Below are 21,113 nucleotides of genomic sequence, written 5' to 3'. Positions count from 1 at the left end.
TTTAGTTGAATTTACAGTCTTTAAATTTGTGTAATTTATAGGCTAACGGAAATTCAGCGGATTTCGTTTAATAGTCACGTGGATAACTTCATACTTTCATGATTTAGAATCAGTTGCCACTTTTTGCATTATACAGGTATCTTGTGTAAATCATTTTGCAGTTTGTTTCGATCATCTGACGACTTCACAAGAATGACGAAGAAATTTCTCGGGTGGAGCAGTTCGTGGCACTTCGTTCTCGTAACGATTGTCAAAACGTCCCACATGCACCAGTACACAGTGTTACCTGCCGAAAAAAACCTGTCATTTTTATCAGTTACCGACTACGTGTCCGAATAAGTGAAACACCACCTAATTTAAAAACTCACGCATCTAATACACTACTGGCCATTAAAATTGGTACACCACGAAGCTGACGTGCTACAGACTCGAAATTTCACCGACAGGAAGAAGATGCTGCGACATGCAAATATTAGGTTTTCGGAGCATTCAGACAAGGTTGGCGCCGGTGGCGACACCTCCAACGTGCTGACATGAGGAAAGTTTCCAACCGATTTCTCGTACACAAACAGCAGTTGACCGGCGTTGTCTGGTGAAACGTTGTTGTGATGCCTCGTGTAAGGAGGAGAAATGCGTACCACCACGTTTCCGCTTATCGCGATTGCAGTTTATCGTATCGCGACATTGTTAGTCGCGTTGGTCGATATCCAATGTCTGTTAGCAAAATATGCAATCGGTGGGATCAGGAAGTTAATACGGAACGCCGTGCTGGATCCGAACGGCCTCGTATCACTAGCAGTCGAGATGACAGGCATCTTATCCGCACGGCTGTGACGGATCGTGCAGCCACGTCTCGATCCCTGAGTCAACAGATGGGGACGTTTGCAAGACAACAACCATCTGCAGGAACAGTTCGACGACATTTGCAGCAGCATGGACTATCAGCTCGGAGACCACGGCTGCGGTTACCCTTGACGCTGCATCACAGACAGGAGCGCCTGCGATGGTGTGCTCAACGACGAACCTGGGTGCACGAATGGCAAAACGTCTTTTTTTTCGGATTAATCCAGGTTCTGTTTACAGCATCACGATGGTCGCATCCGTGTTTGGCGACATCGCAGTGAACGCACATTGGAAGCGTGTATTCGTCATCGCCATACTGGAAAATCACCGAGCGTGATGGTATGGGGTGCCATTGGTTACACGTCTCAGTGACCTCTTGTTCGCATTGACGGTACTTTGAACAGAGGACGTTACATTTCTGATGTGTTACGAGCCGTGGCTCTACCATTCAATCGATCCCTGCGAAACGCTACATTTCAGCAGGATAATGCACGACCGCATGTTGCAGGTCCTGTACGGGCCTTTCTGGATACAGAAAATGTTCGACTGGTGCCCTGGCCAGCACATTCTCCAGATCTCTCACCAATTGAAAACGTCTGGTGAATGGTGGCCGAGCAACTGGCTCGTCACCATACGCCAGCCAGTACTCTCGATGAACTGTGGTATCGTGTTGAAGCTGCATGGGCAGCTGTACCTGTACACGCCATCGAAGCTCTGTTTGACTCAATGCCCAGGCGTATCAAGGCCGTTATTACGGCCAGAGGTGGTTGTTCCGGGTACTGATTTCTCAGGATCTATGCACAAAAAATGCGTGAAAATGTAATCAGATGTCAGTTCTAGTATAATATATTTGTACAATGAATACCCGTTTATCACCTGCATTTCTTCTTGGTGTAGCAATTTTAATGGCCAGTAGTGTAGCTTCGTGTTCGCGGAATTTGGAACGCCACGAAAGTGGATAGTTTCGCCGCAGAGTTTGGCGACTGCAGGTCGCGCATCCGTAGTGGCTGGGAGCCCAGTTCTGAAACTTAGTTTGGCAACGCAGTGTGTCGGTGTTAAGTTAGGCTTGACATTCAGTGGTGACAGTGGCTGACCGGTGTGCGTGTGTCGGTGGTGTTGCAGACGAGAGCGGCGTGGCTGCTGTGCGCGCTGGCGGCGGCGGCGGCCTCGTGGTCGGGCGCGTACGGCGCCGGCTACGCGGGCGCCTTCCCCAGCTACGGCCTGGGCCTGGGGCTCGGCTACGGCCGCCTCTACCACCGGCCGGCCGCCGCACAGCCGCTGCTCACCGTGCTGGCCGAGCCGCCCGCCGCCGTCGACAGCACGCTGGTCGCCGTGCCGCTACTGGCCGTGCCCGGGGACCGCATCCGCGTCCTGCACGACTCCGCCGCCCTCGCCAAGCAGGTACCCACACCTACATCTACATCTACATGCATACTCCGCAGTCCACCATACGGTCCGTGGCGGAGAGTACCTCGTACCACAACTAGCATCTTCTCTCCCTGTTCCACTCCCAAACAGAATGACAGAATGACTGCCTATATGCCTCTGTACGAGCCCTAATCTGTCTTATCTTTGTGGTCTTTCCGCGAAATACACTCCTGGAAATGGAAAAAAGAACACATTGACACCGGTGTGTCAGACCCACCATACTTGCTCCGGACACTGCGAGAGGGCTGTACAAGCAATGATCACACGCACGGCACAGCGGACACACCAGGAACCGCGGTGTTGGCCGTCGAATGGCGCTAGCTGCGCAGCATTTGTGCACCGCCGCCGTCAGTGTCAGCCAGTTTGCCGTGGCATACGGAGCTCCATCGTAGTCTTTAACACTGGTAGCATGCCGCGACAGCGTGGACGTGAACCGTATGTGAAGTTGACGGACTTTGAGCGAGGACGTATAGTGGGCATGCGGGAGGCCGGGTGGACGTACCGCCGAATTGCTCAACACGTGGGGCGTGAGGTCTCCACAGTACATCGATGTTGTCGCCAGTGGTCGGCGGAAGGTGCACGTGCCCGTCGACCTGGGACCGGACCGCAGCGACGCACGGATGCACGCCAAGACCGTAGGATCCTACGCAGTGCCGTAGGGGACCGCACCGCCACTTCCCAGCAAATTAGGGACACTGTTGCTCCTGGGGTATCGGCGAGGACCATTCGCAACCGTCTCCATGAAGCTTGGCTACGGTCCCGCACACTGTTAGGCCGTCTTCCGCTCACGCCCCAACATCGTGCAGCCCGCCTCCAGTGGTGTCGCGACAGGCGTGAATGGAGGGACGAATGGAGACGTGTCGTCTTCAGCGATGAGAGTCGCTTCTGCCTTGGTGCCAATAATGGTCGTATGCGTGTTTGGCGCCGTGCAGGTGAGCGCCACAATCAGGACTGCATACGACCGAGGCACACAGGGCCAACACCCGGCATCATGGTGTGGGGAGCGATCTCCTACACTGGCCGTACACCACTGGTGATCGTCGAGGGGACACTGAATAGTGCACGGTACATCCAAACCGTCATCGAACCCATCGTTCTACCATTCCTAGACCGGCAAGGGAACTTGCTGTTCCAACAGGGCAATGCACGTCCGCATGTATCCCGTGCCACCCAACGTGCTCTAGAAGGTGTAAGTCAACTACCCTGGCCACCAAGATCTCCGGATCTGTCCCCCATTGAGCATGTTTGGGACTGGATGAAGCGTCGTCTCACGCGGTCTGCACGTCCAGCACGAACGCTGGTCCAACTGAGGCGCCAGGTGGAAATGGCATGGCAAGCCGTTCCACAGGACTACATCCAGCATCTCTACGATCGTCTCCATGGGAGAATAGCAGCCTGCATTGCTGCGAAAGGTGGATATACACTGTACTAGTGCCGACATTGTGCATGCTCTGTTGCCTGTGTCTATGTGCCTGTGGTTCTGTCAGTGTGATCATGTGATGTATCTGACCCCAGGAATGTGTCAATAAAGTTTCCCCTTCCTGGGACAATGGATTCACGGTGTTCTTATTTCAATTTCCAGGAGTGTATAAGTTGCCGGCAGTAAAATTGTACTGCAATCAGCCTCAAATACTGGTTCTCTAAATTTCCTCAGTAGCAATTCACGAAAAGAAAGCCTCCTTTCCTCCAGAGACTCCCACCCGAGTTCCTGAAACATTTCCGTAACACTCGCGTGACGATCAAACCTACCAGTAACAAGTCTAGCAGCCCGCCTCTGAATTGATTCTATGTCCTCCCTCAATCCGACCTGATAGGAATCCCAAACGCTCGAGCAGTACTCGAGAATAGGTCGCACCAGCGTTCTATAAGCGGACTCCTTTACCGAACATGACTATCCGCCTTCCCCACAACTGCCGTTACATGCTTGTCCCACTTCATATCGGTCTGCAATGTTGCGCCCAAATATTTAATCGACGTGACTGTGCCAAGCGCTACACTACTGCTGGAGTATTCAAACATTACGGGACTTTTTTTCCTATTCATCTGCATTAATTTACATTTATCTATATTTAGAGTTAGCTGCCATTCTTTGCACCAATCACAAATCCTGTCCAAGTCATCTTCTGTCCTCCTACAGTCAGTCAACGACGACACCTTCCCGTACACCACAGCATCATAAGCAAACAGCCGCACATTGCCAGCCATCCTATCCAAAAGATCATTTATGTAGATAGAAAACAACAGCGGACCTACCACACTTCCCTGAGGCACTCCAGATGATACCCTCACCTCCGATGAACACTCACCATCGAGGACAACGTACTGGGTTCTATTACTTAAAAAGTCTTCGAGCCGCTCACATACTTGGGAACCAATCCCATATGCTCGTACCTTAGTTAGGAGTCTGCAGTGGAGCACCGAGTCAGACGCTTTCCGGAAGTCGAGGAATGTGGCATCCGTCTGATACCCTTCGTCCATGGTTCGCAAGATATCATGAGAAAAAAGGCGAGTTGCGTTTCGCAGGAGCGATGCTTTCTAAAGCCGTGCTGATGCATGGACAGCAACTTCTCCGTCTCGAGGAAATTCATTATATTCGAACTGAGAATATGTTCGAGAATCCTGCAACAAACCTATGTTAGGCATATTGGTCTGTAATTTTGAGGATCCGTCCTTCTATCCTTCTTATATACAGGCGTCACCTGCGCTTTTTTCCAGTCGCTCGGGACTTTACGTTGGGCAAGAGATTCGCGATAAATGCAAGCTAAGTAAGGAGCCAATGCAGTAGAGTACTCTCTGTAAAACCGAATTGTAATCCCATCAGGACCTGGCGATTTATTTATTTTCGACCCATTCAGCTGCTTCACAACCACAGGGATGTCTATCACTATGTCCTCCATACGGGAATCTGTACGAGACTAAAACGGCGGTATGTTTGTACGATCCTCCTGCGTGAAATATTTCTCAAATACTAAATTTAAAATTTCAGCTTTCGTTTTGCTGTCTTCCGTTGCCATGCCAGACTGATCAGTGAGTGACTGTGTAACCTCCCCCTCACTTATCGACCTTAATGACAGTGAAAAATTAAACCGCGTGTACCTAATGGAAATTTGGGAAAAGCAATCGTCACCGAAGTTAATCTGTCGGTAAAGAGGGAGGAAAGGGTTACATCTAAATGAAAGGAATAATGCAAATGAAACTGGTGGAAATTAATTTTGAAAAGGGGTAAAGTTAATGAAGAAAGTAAATGTGCGGCCGTTACGTTAACAATTAACTAGCGGTAATTAGATATTTGAGATTTGGGGGAAATTACGGTCGCCAGTCCTAAGGACATTTACTATAGTAACTGAAAAAGAAAGGTAATTACACATATAATTAGCACTAGAAGCGTGGCAACTGAAGGTTGACACGTGTAGTGTGAAAACTGAAAGTTTGTCAGAAGTAATAACTTTCGCTGCACTCTGACTTAATTTAGCAAAAGAATTAATAAAACCGGAAAACTGAAAGTTAATTTAGTGACTGAAATTAATAAGAAGCTTTCTTTCTTAAGCACATCGAAATTCAGTAAAATACGGTTAGTCTTGGACTACCTCAACAATCATTTCAAAAGCTACTTGAATCTACGCAATTTAGAAATAAGAGATTTAGCTTTGAACTTGAATTAAATGATTCTGAACAATTAACAATAGTAAAATTTAGTACGTACCAAGATGAGCTGCAGTCACAGGTAAGCTAAAATACGGTAACAAAACTCGCACTCTTAATTTGTGCTTGCGTCATCTAAATATTGTAGCCAGCTATGAATACTTAAACTGAACTTTGAAATTAAAGCAGTGAAATGGAATGATTGTACTTTAATGCTGGCGTCTGAATTTCAACGACACTCGGGTTCATTTCGGAAAAGGAAGGGACCCTGCTTGGTAATGCAATTGGGACAATGAGTAACAAAAGTTCATGCTAAGTTGCTGTAATTTTGCGAGGCAAATGGAACAGTTTGAAAAGCTGAGGTCTGCCATACAGTTCTGAAACTTTACGTGCTTTTAGTCTTCCTTGTTGGTTGATTGAAGGTTTGAAGCCGTCGATCGAGGAGGTGGCGACAGTCACTCATTGTCGGCCGTCGCTGTTGCAGAAGCTGGATGTTGGCGCGCCTTCTTCTCGACACGGTCACCAGACGAAACGGGCTCTTGACGTGCGCAAGCTAATGCTTCCCGTCCGCGACACCATGTCAGAATCTATCATCGCAAGTCGAGCGCAATTACATGCTGCCAAACCCCCAAATCGCGGCAACTCGCGGGAGCTTCACACAACACACCTGCTCCACTCGCTACTCCAGCCAGACTCCCTCTCTGCCCGCGCTCCACGCGACAGAGTTAACACTACCAAAGATCCTACACACTTTGATTCTTCACACGACCTATCGATGTAATCGTTCGATAGCAGTTTTCCCTAGGCAAGACCCAGCGTAAAAATACAAATAATATTCACAAAACAAACCAATTATACATCGACATAAATGCACATATATATATATATATATATATAGTAAAACAATTACAATATACAAAGACACAGAAATGTTATATCTTCAGGTAACAAAATTAAGGAAAACAAATTTATAGTACAATGGATGGTAATAGGAGGATATGCATTTCCGGCGTTACAACTGGATGGAAGCCTTCGAGCCGCTTACCGATTTTACGTAAGACCAGAATTTCCTTGGGTTTTCAGCAAGATATTTTGCTAAGGTATTACAGTGGTAGTGGTTGAATGCTTCACGCGTTGCTCTTTTTACGGCAGCACGAATATCTACTAGCTTTTGCCTGTCCTCATTCTCCCGATCTTTCTTGTACCGCGAGTGCAACTGCCTTTGCTTCCTGAGCATTCTCCGAATTGCGCTGTTAAACCACGGTGGGTCTTTTCCGTCCGTAACCCACTTTTTCGGCACGTACTTGTCCAATGCGTGATTTACGTTGTGTTTAAAATTTACCCATAATTCTTCCACGTCCGTCGTACCGGAAGTAAATGAACTCGATTCATTTACTAAGTGGGATGCTAACAACTGCTTATCTGCTCTGTCTAGTAAGAATACTCTCCTAGCCTTCTTCACCGACTTTTTAACTTTCGTAACCATAGTCGTAATGACAACATCATGATCACTAATCCCTGTCTCAACACTGACTCCGTCGATGAGGTCTGGTCTGTTCGTGGCTACCACATCTGAAATATTTCCATTACGCGTTGGCTGTCGATTTAGCTGCTCAAGACAGTTTCCGGATAATGTGTTCAAAAGTAATTCACACGACGCCTTGTCTGTACCACCTGTAATGAATCCATAGAAATCCCAGTCTATACTAGGTAGGTTGAAGTCGCCTCCGACTAATATAGCATGATCCGGGTATTTCTGCGATACAGAGTGTAGAGTCCCTTTGAATGATTCTAGAACTGTCACGTTGGAACCTGGTGGCCGGTAATAGCACCCCGCAATTAACTTTATTTCCCCTAACCCTGTTAAACGTGTACAGATAACTTTACAATCACACTCTACTTCGATCTCACTAGACACAATATTTTTGTCAACTGCAATGAAGACACCACCTCCTACGCTGTCCAATCTGTCTTTCCAATACACGTTCCAACCCTCACTAAATATTTCGGAACTTCCTATCTCAGGGTTCAGCGAGGTCTCAGTCCCGAGAATAATTTGCGCGTCACACGCTTCCTGGAGGGCAGTAAATTCAGGAACTTTATTCCGAACACTCTGAAAATTTACTGCTAATATCTTGATAGCTGAAGTATCTTTAGAATGAGCGCGTCCTGATTTCCCTGCCTGCACGTCGACTGGTAAGTGTTCAACCTCGCACTACTGCCTAGCCTCTCCTGCCCGTCCCGTTTCATTCGCTTCCCTGCCACCTGGCATATCAGCGTCCGAACATTCCTCCAGACATCGCTGTAAAGCCACCGTAGACTATCCTTAAGTAAGCGCGGACTGCGGTAGCTTTCCTAGTAGTTTTACCGCGTTACCTACACGTTAAGTGTGTTGCATATCCGTCGGGCGTTACATCATTTCGTTGGCTTCGTATGCCTATGCGATCAGTGTCACTAGATTCCCCTAGAAACCAGACGCCGTGAACCGTCTGGAATGCGAGTGTGGATACAAGAGTATAAAGGGCCACGTGACCTACAGAATGTTTTAGTTCTACGTTGTTATACTCCTGTCGCGTAGCAGAAAATAAACATTATTTATAGCAAAATTGGAAGTTTCATTGTTTAAGTCATGTTTCAATCAAAAACTGTTGATCTGTAATGTGAAACAGAGCGATGTTGTAGTGAAAAAAAAAAGATACAGATGTATCATATAGTGCCAGAAACGCAATTTCCTCAAAAAATGCAAATTTAAAAAAAAAACGCAAAACAAAAACATAACACCGCCTCACTACTAGGGTCAGCATATATAAAACATACCTTTGTTATTCATAAACAACTTTCACGAATAACAGGAATCCCTTGTCTTTGATTATTAAGAAGAACGTTCTGTTGAGTACAAAATAACACAATAATTACTCGTATATAGATTTCTTGTTATTGTGCTTGTAAACCGTACTTCCATCAAAATAAATTGTTTTAGTTACATAAAAGTGCAGAAATTACGCTAGTAGCTTTTTTGTACTTATAAAATGCAGTTTATATTTCGTAAAGATGTAGAACGCACAATGGACTAACACTGAACGATGTGCTGTTCTAATTAAGTGCAAAACAAACAAGCAAAAAACAAAGAGGAGTCGTCGGCTAACTTTTCCTCTCTCACACATTTATTTATGTTTCTTTTCCTACCAGTGTAACTCATTGCAGTGGAAGTTCGAAAACATAACAAAATAATTTTCTTTTTTACGCGCGAAATTTCATTATTTTTTCACTTACTAAAGGCTGCATTTGTTGCTATAGGTACACTTTTCTTCATAAATTAGAGATATTCTTCGATGAATTTTGCACAGCGTACATACCATACTTACAGGTGTATAAAACTCTAGAATTTATTTAATTTGTGAAAAAACGAATGAGCTGTTATATTTTAAACTTCATGTTTAGGAAACACACAAATTTTATAGTTAATTACCTCAATCTTTACCACAGTTTTTAATAGATTTGGAAAATTCTAGAGTTTCATACACCTTTAACTATGGTTTGTATGCTGTGCAAAATTCATCGAAGAATGTCTCTTACTTATGAAGAAAAGTGTAGCTATAGCAACAAATGCTGCCATTAGTAAGTGAAACAAGGATGAAATTTCGCATGTAAAAAAAATTTCTTCGTTATGTTTTCGAACTTCCACGGCTATGAGTGTGAATTCTGAATCCTTCCTGGTCACGCTGACAAAGTTATATGAATGTATTTGTAAAAGTATAGACAGTGCAAATTAAAATGTCCTGTGGTGCCTCTCCTTCTCCAAGTCGGCCCGTTTGACGTTCTACCCTCCTTAAGTCAGAAAGACATATGAGTCAGTGATACAAATGTGATGTGAAAAAAGACGCAATTGGTGAAGGACATTGTGAAAACAGTTGACTGTCTGAAAATTCAAAAGGTGGTGGTGGTGTTGCGGAGGGGGGGGGGGGGGGGGGGAGCTTGAAATTTTCGCACGGTGCGGAAAAATGCAAAATATCTATAGTAGGCCCTGCTTTCGACGAGGGGCCTCCGACATCGTGCTTTAGGACGAATTTGTTCCCAATCCGCATGTTTTTTGCTCGATATTTTAAAAAAATGTTCAAATGTGTGTGAAATCCTATGGGACTTAACTGCTAAGGTCATCAGTCCCTAAGCTTACACACTACTTAACCTAAATTTTCCTAAGGACAAACACACACACCCATGCCCGAGGGAGGACTCGAACCTCCGCCGGGACCAGCCGCACAGTCCATGACTGCAGCGCCACAGACCGCTCGTCGACATTTTAACTTCTCGTGATTTTGGAAGGGGTGGGGGAGGAGGGTGGGTTGGCAACGATCAGTCTGCCGCTCTTCAGTGTCCGTTAAAAATGTTTAAGCAATGTACTTTATTTGTTTCAGCCGACTGTTCCCTAAGATTAACCACCTGTTTTCACTTCGTAGATTCTTTCGCCAGTATTTCTTCATTCTCTGACTCAATATTGCTCGCTCTTCTTTCCAGAATTATTTGGAATGCTGGAACCACGTTTCCAGCTGTCTCATTTGGAAACGAACACCCACTACCCTACTCCCTGCCCTGTCGGTACATATCGTACCACAGGCGTTATTCGACTTCGTCTCCGCAGTCGCAGTGGATAGATGAGGGACTGAAGGGATACCATAGCTCAGCTTAAGTGCTGCCTACCGGAAAGTTACTGCTGGATCGCTAGACAATAGTCTGTCAGTCGGAATAACTGTACACGTTACTGAGGGCGAGCAGTAGACAGTGGAACGTTGCACATTATCTGAGCGGAGACGTCGGGGCCCCGGTAGTTGGAATGCAATCGTAATTACGAGTTGCCACCGAAATTCTGGATGATCTTGTAGTCGCAACTGGCGAGTGACACAATCATTTATTGTTTCTCCGACTAGCTGGCAATCTGTTTCCTGTAGAACTTAGTTACACTCTCTCTACATGGCACATAATCGGGACGGCCATGTGCTCTGGAGCTTGGCAGTACTGTTATCCAGGGAAACGCGTCATGACGGCAGAAGAAACCGGGTCCCAGTGAGGCAGACCTTTTTCATGGTGGTTATTTAACACCTCGGGTTTCAAAGCAAACAGCCGACTGCACAGAGGGCTCTGCTCTTCATAGCCAACCTTACTGCCTTCATTTGTACGTTCCGGACAGAGGCTTGCTTGAGTCAGGTTGCCAGAGAATGATTTCTTCCAACGGCCGGAACCGCCTCTGTGGCGCCTCCCTGGTGTTTTCATGAGCAAAGGGCCGGTCAGCCAGCACAGAGGGCTCCCTTACAATGCCAAACACCGTATTACAAATTTCTGAATCAGAACCACACCCCTAGTGTACCGTTGTGGGACGTGGCCTTTTGCCACTTACCCGACGACACCTAAAGTCCACTCGATGCAGCTCCTTTCGCAGTGTTCTCTCGGAAACTGGTTGAGAACACCTGTATCCCCTAAGAGCAGGGATGCTTGTCGAGTGTCACGCCTTGTCAGAGGCAGTGAGTTTCAAACGCGTCTTTGGTCCGTGTCGGTTTCCTTTTATAGGTCAGTGGTACAGCGTCCCTTGAAGACACGTTGGGCAGTCTGCTTTTTGTCTGGCTCGAGCTCAGTCGTGTCACTTTGTTGTTCACTGCCTAAAGCTCTCTTTGGTGTCTTTTCAGTGAATGCCCAATGCGTGTAACGATGGCAGCGGAAAGAAATCTGTGAAGGGCGCCGACCTCGGTTGCCCTCTTGTGTGCTTACATCATTTAACAGGCGTAGTGTGTAGCTGACACCTACACGATCCATCTTCATCTCGCAACCGTGATATTAACTAAATTGCTTTTCTGTCGTTCGGAGAACAGGCCCGGCACAAATTATCATAATTATTGTGTGCTACCATTAGCTTTTTGTGCTGGCGGGGTTGGATAGGTTTCTTCTGCTAGCTGTGACTATTTGAAAATTACACATGCCGACAAACGAGCAACGATTTAAGGAGTACGCTTTCTAATATACAAACAAATACCGCCCTCTTTCTTTCAGCACATTTAATCAGTTCCATACTCTCATTAGTGGTAACCGTAAAATAACTAATAAATGGTGCTTCCAGGAATCATACATAGTTACTTGTTAATTGCGTTTTTCAGATAAAGAGCGCTTTGACGATAAATTCCACTCTGGTGATGAATGCGAGACAACAGTCTTAAGGGAAGTTTGCTCAGTCGGAAAAATAACTACAAACATTCTCCTTTTGGTCCAGAGCCAATGTTTTCGTGCGTTTGTTCAATTATTGTTAACAACAAATCGGGACAAATCTCTACGTAGTTATTGAAAGAAATCGGCTAATTTTCATCGTAAATACATATCCAGAAATGCTGTATGTTTATAGTTAATGCCACTTAAACGTAATACGACAGTTAAGGTTATTGCTCTCTGTAAGTGCGTAAACAGTTTCTCAACGACGTTGGAAAAGAAGGTGAGCGTTCCCAAATGAAGAATAATTTCTGTCTGCAAGATAGTCTACAAAAGCAATCCGCAGCCCATTGCATCTAATGTGGGCCGCCGTGTCCTTCATGCCATTGTTTATCCCTATCGATTATCAGCTTCAAACAAGGGTGGGAGGGAATTGGCATCCTAATCTGCGTAGCCTTGTTCTTATCATCCTTTCCATGTACGTATATACACGACAAGGACAGGAGAATCGTATGTAGCCCGTCTCGAATACTGGTTCTTTAAGGATACAGGGTACTTTTCCGGCTCAATATTATGTGAAAATCAACACCTAATTCTTTCAGGCACTGTTTATAATGTATATGTTTTACAGATTTTTTGTTGATATCAGGTAATGCAGCACACTTTCTAAACAAATGAGAAGTGTTTAGAATATTTTTGAACCTGCTTAGGGTTATTAAAAAAATTACAAAGAAATTTATGCAATTTTTTTCCAAAACGCTTCTTCAAATTGAGCTACCATTTAATCCAATGTTATACATTTGAAAGAGACCAGATTGTTACCAGATATGCATGACATGATGGCTGAGGTACCAGACCTATTTAATTCCACCTATTATGTATATTACAACGATAAAAAATATCACACCTTACATTTTAATTTTTGTAATTTTTTCCTAATACAAAAACATTCTTGGGTACTCTTTCCCATATGCAAAGGTTGAAACTTCCATTTGTATTCTGAGTGCCTCCACGAAGACATTTACTAAGCAAAACAGGGTCACTCAGGTCTCTAAAAATTGGTTTTATTTCATACATAACAGGCTCAGGAAGAGAATGCTTATGATGGTATATTTGACCACTTTCTTTTGCTTTTTGGTAACCACACCAAAAATCTGCTCCTTTAGGGCAAAGTCCGTGAACAGGGTGGTCATCTGTGGACAACTTATGAAAGTAGGTGGCCCATACGGCTTATCTCATTGCTGTAACATCATTCAGAGGTGCAGTTCGTCTAATGGCCAGAAGGTCTGTCAGTTTATGTCAATCTTCCTCGGCCAGACAGAGATTTTCCATCAGATAGCAAACTTCCATTTCATTTCTCAATCTAGCACCCATCTTCTTTTGCACATGTCCACAAGACTCCAGTTTTGTTACCAAGGTATCACCATAAACATTGAACTCATTAATTTTATTGAAAGCTGTAGAGTCCCCACCACCTAGGTACTTCGTATGTCTAACGTTATAAACGGGCACCGACCTCTGAAATATTTTTAGACCTCCATCACACTCCATACCTCCACTGTAACCGTGCTGGTGTTCAATATGTCGTTCAGTGTTACCATGGCAGGTGTGGCAGTACTAAGATAAGCACTCAACATCAGTAACCTTTCCATTCTCCAGAGAAGTAGCACTTACAACACCATTCAAGGGAAGATGTCCTCGACGTTGCCATATCCCATCAAGTGCAACAGCAATGTCCCTGGTTCCACTAATATTTACAGTTTCTTCTGCTGCACGTTTCATAGATGCTTTAGACACAACCATCAAGGCACCAAAGTATTTTTATGTACTTGCTGAACCTACTGGAAGGAGGAGGAAGGTTCATCAAACCACAAAACATTTGAGCAGCCTTTTTTCTTTTCCTATTGCATCCATCGCATACACTCAATTCAAATTCCCCTTCCTGTTTCTTTGTTGTTTGGTTATTTCCAGACAGCCTACACCATCACTTTGTTTACATTTCGCCACTTCCTTTATCAAAGAAGATAAGAGGCGCACATCAACAACAACAAATCCATGACAAACAGCGTCATTCTTAACACAAAAATTTGAATCACCAGGAGGCATGCCAGGTGGGAGTTTCTTCCCTGAAGAACTGATAAATAGGTTACTTTCAACAGTGTGGCTTGCTTTGCTTGTAGGCTGGTTACAACGGAATTTTCTTTTATTGAATTTCTTGATGCGTGGCATAGTTCGTATTGGATATGTACTTCCGCGAATATATGTAGCACTTGCGCAACAAACATTCAGTAACACGTGAACAAATTCCTTCAGCGAAACAAAAGTAAATACTAGCAAAGAAAATCATTTGCAGACACTGGAAACCTTTACTGTTACCAACATATACAATGTATCATACGTATAATCTCTGGAAACAGAAAGTTCACAGTTCTTTTCGAAATAATACTGGTTTCTGTAATAGAAATAAAGGGAGCGTGGTGGCATACATAACAGTAACTTTAAAATTTTGTATATATAGGTCATTTTTCATTTGAAACCCTATAATGTATATATCTATGTAATCATGAAAGAATATAGAATTTGATAAAGTCATAAAAATTTCGATTTTTCCACCATTTATAAGTACACTGTATCCTTAAACTTCCCAACAGCGTTTGGGCTTCCACCTTCGACACCTAAAATACCTAAACAAGTCTGTTAGTACTTTCTTTCTGACTAAGCAGCTGGCTTAAAAACTAGCAAGTACGCCTCTATACTCACATTACGTTGAACATCTGTGTAGCCACGTTATAGTCGAGATAGAAAACAGCTGACTTTTAGGCCAATGATGATAATTGTAGCACATTTCGAAGGATTATACAATGCAAATATTTATTAGTTTAAGGCACACTGCAACGCACATGACATAATCGCCATAAATAGAAGGAAGACATATTACTGAAACTAGTTCCGCACTATCGTACACGAAGATTATAGAGTTTAAAACAGGAATAAGAAACGCAGTTACTAAACAATGAGTCACTGGAGAATATGACTTTCGTATATAAAACCATTTTAACACGTTCTGTAACCACAGCTGCAGGTTTTTGACAGTTTTGTGCAACTCTACATACAGAATGGTCAAGGCAACAGACGCAGTTGCTTGATTTATTTTGTTCCGATTTAGCCTTTTGCGAAAAAAAAAGAAAATTTGAGAAGTTCGAAGGTGATGAAAGAAGAAATTGGCGGTGACATTCACAGAAGAGTTGTCGTTCGGTATTGTCCTGGAGTGACGTAGAAACGCATTGCACTCAGATAGCGAAATGCCTGCCCTTGTCTCAGTCAAAATATTGTCTACTTAGGAGCTCGTATTTTGCTTCTTTGTCAGTTACCCTACGTCACTGTTCTACCTTCCGTTCCCATTCCTCTCGCACTTTTTCTTCCATATCTCTCTCTCGCTCACCCTCCTCTCCTATTTTCCCAGTTTTCACTCCTTCTTCGCATGCCGGTTTTCTTAAAAAATTACTGGTTAACCTTCTGAAAATCAAATTTGACCACTAGGTGGAGAAACGCACGTAGAACTACCTCTTGTCAGTACATCCCAACGCACACAACTATATGTCACTGCGGACTATGATCGTCGGTTGTTTTATTGACGGAACCATTTCATTATTCGCCTCCAGCTATTTGGAGGAATAAGTGAAAATATAAATCTAACCACCTTATGGTCATCTGAAAACCACATCTTCCGAATTCAAAGTCCGGCATCTTTACTGCCGAGACACCTTTGCACAGAATCCTATTCAATTTTCTTGTCTATTCGTAAGTGAAACGTATATTACAAACACTCCAACGATACCTGATCGACAGGTCCAGAGCGAAGGTTCTTAACCTAAATGTTTGTGCAACTAAAGAGGGTTCTGATGTAACATAACGTACACCGTCTGCTACAACTTAAAGTTGCTTGAAATTATCTGCCTCTTTTCAGACCAACCTCTCCAGTTAGACTTGCTTTAATAGCTTTCTTCGTGTGAGTCGAGTTTAAGCATTTTGTTTATATTTTAGAAATTATTCGCACAATTTGTAACATGTATTATACGTCAGAACCACCACTTCTTATATGCAATGGCATAGCAGGTATTCAAGGACGGGGGGGGGGGGGGGGGGGTATGCTTCCACGAACCAGAGCCACAAAACCCGATGCGGGAGCACTGCTTAACTTACTTTCATTGCAAATTATACTGAAGCATTACAGTCGATATACGAGATCGAAATACCTCCATACAGGTAATTTATTTATTTAAGGCATTGTACTATACCGCCGCAATACGATTCACAACGTATAACGTATAAGCCTGTGGAAGCACGTACTTGAACATAGGTTCTGCAGCACAACTGAAGTAATGTACCTGTAAGTACAGTTACAGTTAACGCATCTGACTGTCGTGCTACACGAAGAATTTCCTGGTTCTTAAGAAATGCTCATACGTATGCGTGAATTTCAAGTTATGGGATACTAGTATACGGAAGCACTCGCAGATAGCTGGCGTGTTACAAAAAAATTAAGTTGAACGCAGTTAACCGCCCAGTAATACGGTCTCTAGATGGATGAAATTAACTGTATCGGTATTCAAAATTTAAACCACTTTAAACCTGATCGCACTGTAAATTGTCTATCGCACTCTTGTATTAAACAGTGGAAAATCCAGGAGGGAATAATGACAATATAATGAAAAGGATCGATTGCTACTCACCATGTAGTTGAGATGTTGAGTCGCAGACGGGCACAACAAAAAGACTGCTAAACATGTGAGCTTTTGGACAATAGGCCTTCTTCTGAAGCAGACTATACCGACACATTCACTTAAGCACAACTCAGACACACATGACCGCTGTCTCTGGCCTCCGCAGCCAGGGACATTAATCGTGTGTGAGATTTATTTGTGTGTGTGTGTGTGTGTGTGTGTGTGTGTGTGTGTGCGCCCGCGCGCGCCCTATAATCCAGTCATCTGTTCCGTGTGAAAGAGGGGCAGGCAGAGGTTCTAAATCAGCTATCTCTGTTTAGAGACCTTCATTCTCAAGGTTTACTTCTTCCAAATCACTTTATCAATTTCCTTGGGGTCGGTACTATGGTAGCTGCAGCACACCTGCTAGTTCGGTGAATCTCGCCGTCCCACGCAACCGAATTCAGTAGAGGAACGCCTAGAGTCATCGGGAAGTGTCTGCGAACGTTTTATCTGTAGCAGAAGTTGTTCTCCGTGACGTGATGTATGACCCCTACTCGTCTGTTGCAAATACTTTGAAAGAGCACTTCTACATCGCTACGGCGTCCCCGCTGTCAGGTGGGGATAAAGCTGCACGCATGCGGCTGTGGATTGTCCTTCGCGACGAACTCTCCACCAGAGAGACCTTGATCAGCTCGACGAGCGCCCGCCCGCTCTTTCCCTCTCGGAATTTATGCAGATTGTCCCCCGACCAGAAACAGAGGAAAGGGGGGGGGGGCAGAAAACAAAGAAAAAGCCGTGGGAGCGGAGCGGGCCCCGACTGACGGCGTAATGGCCTGCTGCGATGTACGAGCAGTGTGACTCCGTCTCGCAGTGTGCCCGCGCGTGGGCCGATCCGTCATGAAATATCACTGTCTGCCTCCAGCTGCGTCGGCTGCAGCCACGTCGACACGATACGGTTCCAGCGCCAAAGACGAGGTCACAACGTCGGAGATGCAGGAGGAATATTCAGATTACCTATCCGTTCCCCTCTCGATTATAAAATGAAATGCGAACTGTAGACGGCGAAATGAGCGAAGCTCCCATTAGTAAATGCACAATAATAATTATAATAATAATAATTTCAAACTCCTCAAGGGCCAAACCTAGAATGCATCGGTTTCTTTCCGACATGAAGGTAAAAATTCTAGCAGGAGGCTAGCGTACTAAAAATACTGTGATTCAGAGAAACGTAGAACCAATAAAGCTTTGAAGCTGATCCAGAATAAGTAGTATTTTGAAGAATGGGAAAAGAACATAGACGATCTAGCTGAAAGCGTCAAGGAAACAGTTCCCCTGGAGAAAAGGAGGCGACACGCGTGGTTGTCTCCTGAAAGAGGGCAATCGGAGAGCGTCCGAAAGCGTTGGTTGGTTGCTGTTCTCATAAACAACGCCCCAAAACAACCATAAATCTCAAGTGAAGGTATGAGGAGGTACGCTTAACTCAATTAGAGGAGAGCATCCGAGACACCAGTACGCGAGACTTCCGTTGATCATAGGACACTAACATATGTAGGTACAGCCCATCAAACGTCAGATTTAAAAACAAGGAAGGAAAACTGTCATGCGAGATCTTGGCTAAGTACTTTGAAGAGCTACTGAATTTTGAAGTACTGTCTCACATTCATCTGTAATGGGAAAGAACCAAATCCGGACTCGGAACCAGCAACTGTAGAAGAGGTTAGGAGCTCGAAGAACAATAAAGCTGCAACTTCGTGCGCATATTAAAACTGTATCCCGGACCGAGACTCCAACGTGGGAACTTTTTCCTTTTGCGGGCAAGTGCGAAACACTAACGAATATACTTAGGTCCACAAATAGAGACATACCTGTGAACATCGTTTCGACAGGAAAAAGACAGTAGTGTCTGTTACCACTTTACCTTCTTGTAATTTCGTATAACATTACCATATTACGTCCTGAACAATTTCATAACTTCATCTAGGGATATTAATACTATATGACGTCCAGAAGACATTACCAGTTCCATCACTCCTGTCTCATCCATATTTACACCATTTCCAGTTTTCAGACGTTCGCTGCACGAGCCAAGAATTACGTAACCGTCTCAGTTAATACGTAGAAATACACCAGCCAAAACATTTCTATCCGACGTCCCAATTCTTAAATATTTGATAAGCCAAGTCCACTGCTTCTGTTTTCTATGCGTGTCCATGTTAGGTCGTGTACCCTTTTTCCTGTGTGTCTATGTCTCTACACAATTATCTGATCTTTTACCGCAAAACCATTATTAATAGAACGATAGCAATCTGTATTTAAAATGTAGTCTTACGGTTCGCCATTTAACACACCGACTAAAGTATCGCTCTCACAGCTTTACTTCTGCCAGAACCTCATCGGCGGCCTTCCAAACTTTCCTGCATACCTTGAGGGAGTAAAACTTCTGGAAGAGAGGACATTGCGGAGACATGACTAGCCACTGCCTGAGGTATTGTTCATTCTGAAAACAGTAAAGCTTCAGGGGATGATGGGATCATTGTAGAACTTTGGAGTGTGCTAACGAGAAAACGATCATGGGACTGTCCCATATTATAAGTAAAATTTAGAAAGAAGAGCAGATTCCTGAAGGGTGGACGTCGGCACAATACATTATTTACACAAAAAGGAAGAAAAGTTGCAGCCTGGTAACGACGCAGGAATATCGTTAACACCAATGGCTTAGAAGATATTCTCAAAAGCGTTACTGAACAGAGTGAAAAGTTCACTAAATGCTCAAACTAGCGTGTACAAACGAGGCTTCAAAAAGGATGGATCATGAGCGGAACAAATCTTCAATCTGAAACTGGTAATCGCTTCCCAAAAAACAGAAGAACTGCGTGTACACATTCGTAGACTTCATGAAGTCCTATGATTCATTAGATGGACCAACGCTGTCCCAAATTTTGGGGAAGATGAGTTTGGACAGGAAATCCAGTGTACTGACTAAACAAATCTTAATCGAACTGACATCAGACGTTGAGTTGAGAGGAAAACAGTCAGAGATCTAGAAGACCAAAAATGGAATCAGACGCTGGGACAGACTCTCTCTCTCTCTCTCTCTCTCTCTCTCTCTCTCTCTCTCTCTCTCTCTCTCTTACTCCTTAAATGTGGTTTTGATAATGTAATCAGGGGACGGCGAAGAGAGACGAAAGGAGTGATGGAATACGACTGGAATGCAAGAAAAAAGGGATATGGGTAGTTTGTCTGGCATTCTCAGATGATATCGTGATATTGTCGGAACCATTAGAAGAAGCGACCAATTTAATCACCCACTGCAGAAACTAGCGGCTAAAGCTGGTCCACAGATCTGTGTCGAGACGACACGGTATATGACGGACATCAAGACAGTTCCTGAATGGATGACAGTGGATAGAGTGGATATTCAGAAAGTAGAGAGAAAGATTTAAATACCTAGGTGAACGCACAGAACCTGCTCTGACAGGAAAAGAAGCTATGGGAGCCCGGATAAACAAGACGAACTTAGGATACAAACTCAGTACGAAGGCCTAGCTTAAGCAGAATGTTTCGATAAATGAGAAACTGAGATATTACCAGAGGGTGATCGATCCTGAACCCTTATACGCACTAGAAAGTCTGGATCTCGCAAAAGTAGGTTTACTTAAGGGGCTAAAAGTTGTGGAGTGAAGGATTCTCAGGAGGGCGTTGGCACGAAGAAGAGCGGGAATGTTCAGTCTCGAAGACGAGCGAACCATGAACTGTATAACCAGATAGTGAGAGGCTGTCGGACACAGACAAGGAAAAAGATGACCGTGTTCTTCGGACACGTCCTTCGCATGGACCAGGTGAAGCTGATAAATCAAATAATGCAGTTTCTTGTGAACAAGAAGACCAAAGAAATGTAACAGTAGCTTCGGAGATACGATTGTGGAGTAATATTGGACAATTAGTGTTCACAGTATATATACAGATCACCTAGCTTATAACGTCGGAAGCTCCAGTAGGCTATCAGTGCATAGTGATGTCGTGTACAGAGAAGTTACAACGCTAGAAAATTGCAACGAAACGCAGGATGACTTGCAGAGGAACGACGCCTGGTCCAGAGATTGACAGTTCACACCCAACAGAAATAAATTTAGCCCGTTATTGTGTGATTGCACCGTTGACGAACAATCGGTAGATGCAGTCACATCCATTAAGTGCCTGAAGTATGCGTACGAAGCGAATTAAGTTGGAAAGAGCATTAGTAAATACAAATGCCATATTGAAATTCGCTGGAAGAACCTTCAGGAGGTTCGAGTCCTCCCTTGG

General features: G+C 44.3%; 1 protein-coding gene across 2 annotated transcripts in view; it reads left to right on the top strand.

The window, feature by feature from the left end:
* LOC124711656 overlaps positions 1–21,113 on the top strand; it is a 382,392-nt gene that overhangs the window by 295,033 nt on the left and 66,246 nt on the right. For both annotated transcript variants that reach the window (XM_047241845.1, XM_047241844.1), the window contains exon 2: positions 1,966–2,244. In XM_047241845.1, the coding sequence (XP_047097801.1) occupies positions 1,966–2,244 (279 nt within the window). The remainder of the gene's footprint in view (positions 1–1,965; positions 2,245–21,113) is intronic.

This window comes from Schistocerca piceifrons, chromosome 8 (assembly GCF_021461385.2).
Source record: "Schistocerca piceifrons isolate TAMUIC-IGC-003096 chromosome 8, iqSchPice1.1, whole genome shotgun sequence".
NCBI lineage: Eukaryota > Metazoa > Arthropoda > Insecta > Orthoptera > Acrididae > Schistocerca > Schistocerca piceifrons.
The sequence above is the reverse complement of the archived record's forward strand: the minus strand, read 5'-3'. Positions and strand labels throughout refer to the sequence as shown.